The 6,731-nt window shown below is 41.6% G+C and overlaps 2 protein-coding genes across 2 annotated transcripts; one reads left to right on the top strand and one right to left on the bottom strand.

Annotated features, from left to right (window-relative positions):
• Positions 1-1,712: 1,712 nt before the first annotated feature.
• BDB00DRAFT_861391 (uncharacterized protein) lies at positions 1,713-2,719 on the bottom strand (the record flags this gene model as incomplete). Its single annotated transcript, XM_053126035.1, has 4 exons — positions 2,649-2,719; positions 2,417-2,625; positions 2,277-2,379; positions 1,713-1,960 (listed from the first exon to the last, which is right to left on the bottom strand). Coding segments are annotated over exons 2-4 (424 nt in total), but the record flags the coding sequence as incomplete, so codon positions are not given.
• A 226-nt stretch (positions 2,720-2,945) lies between these two features.
• BDB00DRAFT_861385 (uncharacterized protein) lies at positions 2,946-3,227 on the top strand (the record flags this gene model as incomplete). The annotated part of the gene is made up of 1 exon (XM_053126034.1): positions 2,946-3,227. A coding segment is annotated over one exon (217 nt), but the record flags the coding sequence as incomplete, so codon positions are not given.
• Positions 3,228-6,731: the final 3,504 nt, after the last annotated feature.

The following is a 6,731-nucleotide window of genomic DNA, read 5'->3' as shown; positions in this document are numbered from 1 at the left end:
ACTTTACCCCTTGCCAGCATATAACTACATATAAGCTTTTAGACCAAACCTCACTCAAACGTGGTTAAACAAATTCACTTACTATAGCAGAACTGGTCTTCAACGTGGCCATCTATAGCTGAAAATCTATCTATCTACTATCTCTACCTCTATCCCTATATAAATTCTTGATACTATAGCAGAACTGGTCTTCAACGTGGCTATCTATAGCTGAAAATCACTGCATCTATAACCTTTACCTCTATATATCTTGTTGTTGCTATAGCAGAACTGGTCTTTAACGTGGCCATCTATAGCTTAACCTCCATTTATCAACTACCTCTACTTCTATATATATATAAACCTTAATTGGTAGAAATACTAAAGAGTTCTCTGATGTATCGTACAAGTCAAGGCTCTTCTAGTAGTAGTAGGCAACGTTCTAATACACCTCTGCGACAATATATTAGACCAACCTGCCCTATTCGTTCATGTAGGCTCATAATTTTATATCCTTAAAAAAAGGCACCACTCTACTTTTAATTTCAAGAAACTATTCAAACTAAATATTACTCTATAGTCCTTGCACGTAGACCAGTATCTGATGGTACATTTGATAGCAATGTCAATGTAGCCTACAGCCAAGTAATAAGTACTACTCCATCTACTGGGATGATAAGGCGTTTACCCAATAATCTTTACCAATCGATAAGAGAACGCGGGACCGAAGAACGTCTTAGTGATGAACGACCTAGTAAGTTTAACTTATACCTTCTATATATTTAAGGGTTTTAATATATGTTCCTACATAATGTTTCTATTAGGTCAACGCCGCTGTTTAGGGTCTGAGACATCATTACAGGCTCAACCCATCCTTGAAAGACAATCTTCAACACACTCATTAGACATAGGAATAGATAATATTACTATTTCTAGCCAGAATGAGAATACAGTACATCCGTGACAGCATTCACTACTGCTAGTTGTAGACCCATTTGGTAAGAATTACTATTTTAATCAAAGATATAATCGGATTAGCACATTTACTAATACTAATAGCTCATTTGTCTTATTGTTGGTAGTTTTTGATTTTGCTGCAGATACCATACGATTTATGAGACTACTAGGTGGTCAATTTGTTACTATCCATGGTGATAATTTGGACAGTTAGTATTGACCAATGATCTAAAACTGAATGTAGTATACTCGAAGACATCTCTAACGTTTTTGTTTTATTCCGATTCTCACTCGAGTAGCAACTCCAATTCTCATAGTTCTGGTAGTGGCTCTAGTAGCAGCAGCTCACCAAGCTCAAATTCTGATTCCGAGTCAGATAGTGATTCAGACTATATCTTTAGTAGTACTGATGAAGATAGTGATGAATCTAAAGAAAATGAGTTAGAAAATGAAGAAGCAACTACTGTTATTCACTCGATGTATCGGTATCAACCAGAAAATCTACGCATGCAGTTCCAAGAGCGAATTTTGGACATAAGGAACTGTACGTTATTATATATTATATTATGCTGTCATTAATAGATATATTCTACTAATATATATAGCTATTTATTATATAGTAAACCGGGTTGTAACGTTCAATACATTTGTTCGACTATGCCAAGGGCTCGATGAATATGCACTCCTAGAGGCAATGTCTGCGGGCATTGTTGTTGAAGATGAGGACAACCTACCGGTTGCTGTTAAACTATCTGATAGCCGCCAAGTAGACCTGAATAAATCTATGTCGGACACGTTTAAGCAGGGGAAAGCAAAATGACAATGACAAACTCTTTTTGGAAGAGTGACGAAAAGGGAACCGCGGTGACGAAAAGGGAACATAGTAACGGAAAAGGAATGGGTGGGAGAATGACAAGATTGAACAAAAAGGGAACGCGGAAACGAAAAGGGAACCATGGTTACGAAAAGAAAAACGTAGAAACGAAAAGGGAACGGGGGGAAATGACAAATAGTGAACGAAAAGGGAATGGGGGGGGGAAATGACAAGCAGTGAACGAAAACGGAATGGGTGGGAAAATGACAAGACTGAACAAAAAGGGAACGCGGAAACGAAAAGGGAACCATGGTTATGAAAAGAAAAACGTAGAAACGAAAAGGGAACGGGGGGAAATGACAAATAGTGAACGAAAAGGGAATGGGGGGGAAATGACAAGCAGTGAACGAAAACGGAATGGGTGGGAAAATGACAAGCTGAACAAAAAGGGAACGCGGAAACGAAAATGGAACGCAGAAACGAAAAGGGAACGCAGAAACGAAAAGGGAACCATGGTAACGAAAAGGGAATGGGTGGGAAAATGACAAGAGTGAACGAAAAGGGAAGAACGTAGCACACGTAAAAAAGAAAGAACAAGCCGAGCGGAGTGACAGCGAGAAAACGAAAAGGGAAGCGTAAACAAGAAGTAGCGAAAAGTAAAAGGAGGAGTAATGGAAAAGGAAGGGCGTAGCAAAAGCAGTAAAGGAAAGAAAGGAAGCATGGGAAAAGGGTTGAAAGGGGTAAAGCCGCGGTTGTCATGGTTACCACTACCACCACTGCATGTATGGGAAAGCATCTTCTTCCGATGGGCTCGGGGCCCCAGAACGGTATATATACCTGAAGCAAGGGGGTACCGCTGCTGTTTCGCTCTTCTTTTTTTTTTCTTTTCTTCCCTCTTCTTCCTGCTTTACTTTTTACTTTGCCTTTTTTTTAACAAAGTTCTTTTGCTACTCACTATTACTCAACATTGCTTCATCTTTCAACGACCTTCATTGCCATCTGATCACGCTTGCTGCATCTCACTTTACGCCACTCGAACATTACGCGTCTTTGTCATCTTTACTTGCTATGGCTGCTCTGTCCTTGCCGTCAACAGAACGTTTTTTTCTCCTGTCACTATCGTCAATCGTGCTGGCTGCCATCTATGGTGACGTTATTCTGCTCTTGTATAATAGAATCCAGCAATGCCGGCGCCCATGTTGCTCTGTTACCTGCAATCCGTACTCTGGTTTTTTTGGCTGTCGTATACGTTGACTTGCTCCATCTCGCAATTCTCTTGCCACCGAAGATCGGGGACGTGTTGGATATTCTACTCATTGTGCAGACGAATTCTTTTCCGTGGGTGTCTTGAACTCTGCTTGACGTATTGTGGCTCTTCTTGGCGTGCTTGTTTCCAAGGCTCCTTTGCTTGATGGACTTGGTTTTGGTTTTCCTGTGCTTACCAAAGATGCTATGCATGGATGCTGCTCTGCCGCTTCAAACGGACGACCTGTTCTCTCGTAGCCTTCCTGTGTATGCTTAAGCTGTATCCCTTCGTATGCCGTTTTGGATTTATTATGATCAAGCCTCGAGACTGTGTTGGTTGCTGTTGCTCTCCATGGATGAACTTTGCTTTTGTTCGGACACATGCGTTTGCCGAAGTTATGATCCACATGGTAAGTTTTTCTAATTCAAGATCTTCCTTTATATTAGCTGGTTAGCACTTGTGGATTGTTTTATTAAATAGTACGAATGATTGATAGGATGAACAAGTGCATGTACACGCGCGATCATTGACGGCGGCCATTGTGGGTATTGGTGACGGTGGCAGAGGAATTTGGATGGGCGATTATTTTGTTTGTTTATGGAACAGGTGCAAGACCGTTGATCGTGTAGCCATATCAATATGCTGTTGGTGTGATAAGGTACTTTACTTTTTGGTGTATGTGTATTGCTGGATCAGCTTGAGCCATATTCTAACTTGCGGCGGTGGTTTGTAATGTAGATACTACGTTTTTGTATCATTGTTATGTGTGAGGATCCAGGTAAGTGGTCAAAGTGATTGCTGGGCAGGATGTGTTGTGTTTTTGGGGCATGCTGATGGTAGATGAGTGATGGGGGTATATAATTTCGAGTGCCGGTCTTGGTGTGCTGAAGGCAACAGTGTTGGACTAGAAGAATAGAAATTTTGAATAAAGACGATCAATTTTAAAAAGAAAAAGCTACTGTCTGAGCGGGTTAGAAGATGTGCTGTGAACGGCAGTTCTTTTGTCGGATTGCTGATACGACGGATTGTGTGAGGGCGCTAGTAAAAGAAATAAAAACAGAAGGATCTCTTTTTTATAACTTGGCTTGATTATCAGCGTATACATATGAATATGACGGTGAACCATGATCATGCTGTCTTTGAGTGACTGTGCTGCTGAAAAAGAACAGCACAGCTCTAAAAATCATGAGTATCACGAACGCTCCCAGCCATCGATCGTACAAGCATCTCTGACAACTCAACATACCATTCTACTGATATCATTGACACCGTGTGCTTCTCACGAATGTTTGCATACAACAATTTCTCTGGATGACGATTAGCAGATCTTCACGCCTGCAACGATGTAATATATACAGAGTGTTGGCCACGCGTGTTTATCATATCAAAATGAGAAAACTAAGGCGGCAGTCGTACCCACAGCACTCGAACACATATAAAACTTTGACGCACGAATATACAACATACGTTTTACACAACTCCTCAGTGGTCATTCCAATTGCTGGTCAAAACCGGCGTTTTCTGATATTAACAACGCCATTGCACGTACATACGAACTCGTATGAATATGTTCTATGCCAGCCGGTGTTTTTTTCTCTTCTTGTAAAGAAAAGGAGAGGTACACAGCACCATTCAAACAAAGACGGTATCCAGTACTAATTTTTTGATTATATTGTTGGTGCAACTTGTATAAACATACAAACAAAGATCCCATCACACCGAACGACAACAGCACCGATCACTTTGGAATCTATGTCTCACGACCAAAAAAAAATAGGCAATCCATTGTCCTGCTCATATCATCTTTGCACAGATCCAGGCTTAGATCCAGCAGACTATTCAAGCTTAGACAAAAAATAATCGGTATGTGATCTTTACAATTTCAGCTGACGCTATAGTGCTATAGTGATGAAGGAAACGCTATGGAAATAAAAAGACCGGTCTGTGGATTTTTTGTGTAAGAGACACTGGATTGCCCAGTTGAAGAATTAAACCTGCAAACTGAAAAGAGAGCATCAGCATCAATACGTCGTCGTTGGAGCTTGTAGTTGTGAGTTCAGATGCTTGTGAAAAAAAAACAGGAACAGCAGCATTTCCGCAGTTACGTAGGCTTCTTGCTTACACACACAGTTGCAACCGCTTTGTTCAAGCGATCCAACAGATCTTACTGCTGCATTGGCCAGATGTCCAGCAGCTACGTTACTGATGAACATAGGACATTGTGGGGCATTAAGGCACTCAATAGGCTGAAAAGAAGGGCGTGTAAGCGCAACGGGTTTAGGGGCCTGGCAGCGAACGCCAGTGAGCGAGCAGGTTTAGTCGAACGCGCAAGTCCTGGTCCGGGTTTACTAAGGTTTCGGGTTTAGAGTTTCCAATTGATGAGCTTGGATGTATATGGGACTCTCTTCTTCTTCTTCTCCACCACCGCTTATTTTGGATTGTTTTATTTGTTGGCTATTTTATATACTTCTTGGATGCTGTATGTATTTGTACATGTATTTGAGAGATAATTAACGTATATCGGACACGATTTAGCAGAGGAAAGTGAATGGCAGTGAACAATATTTTGTTGTAAAAGAAGTGTTGATGACAAGCACAAACGGATGGGAAAGGCAGAAGGAACGTGAAGAAACGAAAAGGTGATAGCATCTATGATAAGTGCCGCGTTTGGGAAAGCCGAAGGTACAGCGCTCCCCAAAGAAAATTTTTTACGAAAGGAAGCTTCTGCATCTCTTTCACTCCTTTACTTACTGCTCGCCGCCATTCCAACACTCGACTTGCTCAATTGCAAACTCGCACACGCTCCATTGAATTCAGCTTTGCCGCTTGTCACGTTCCTTTTAATCACTATTCGAACAACACTCGTCCTATATTTTTTTTTCAACTTCATCACTCGAGCAACACCCTCATCTTGCACGCTTTCTTCTCAACACTCATACTACGCATTTCGCTTTCAGTAACAGTTGCACTATAGCAACAAGCATTACAACAAACGGACGCTACATCTTCGCCATTAAAGCTTTTGGAAAAGCCATTTGCCAGTTGAATGACTTGTCACATCTCAGCAGGACAGCAATACGAGCATAGCAAAACCTGCAGCAGTCTGCACAGTAACGGCCGGCTTTCTTCTTTACGTTATGCGAGAACGCAAACAACGCAATGGCAACGTCGAGTCTATGTCATAAGTATTTCTACAAGGAGCAACAGTCATGGCGGTAGGTGTTTACTTTCTTATTTAGCAAACTGACAAAGAAAAAAAGCAATAAGCAGCCATTCCCATCTGTGCAGTACCTCACCATCCAGTACTCCAAACAACGTTCTGTTTACAGTAGCAGGATGAGGACGAGCAGACGAACGTGACGCTGGTGGTTTGGTGTCTCTACCATACCATGTCGACGAGCAACAGCCAGGAACGGTACGCGTGTATTATTATGTGGATCATATATATATATATATACACCAAAGTCAGCTAAAAATAGGAGCGATTTCCGCACGGCCATATCTCGCCATCCAATACTCCAAATAACGAACCGTTTAGTGCAGTAGAATGAGGCCGAGCTGACGGACGTGCCGCTGGTGGTCTGGTGTTTCTACCACGTCTTGTCGATGAGCAACAACCAGGAACGCTACACGTGCACTTTTATTGCGGATCATATATATATATATATATACGCCAAAGTCAGCTTAAAAGGAGCGATTCACGCACGACGATATCTCACCATCGAGTACTCCAAA

The sequence above is a fragment of the Zychaea mexicana genome (genome assembly GCF_025766255.1).
Source record: "Zychaea mexicana strain RSA 1403 chromosome Unknown BDB00scaffold_197, whole genome shotgun sequence".
In the NCBI taxonomy this organism is placed as follows: domain Eukaryota; kingdom Fungi; phylum Mucoromycota; class Mucoromycetes; order Mucorales; family Lichtheimiaceae; genus Zychaea; species Zychaea mexicana.
This window is presented reverse-complemented; position numbering and strand designations above follow the sequence as displayed.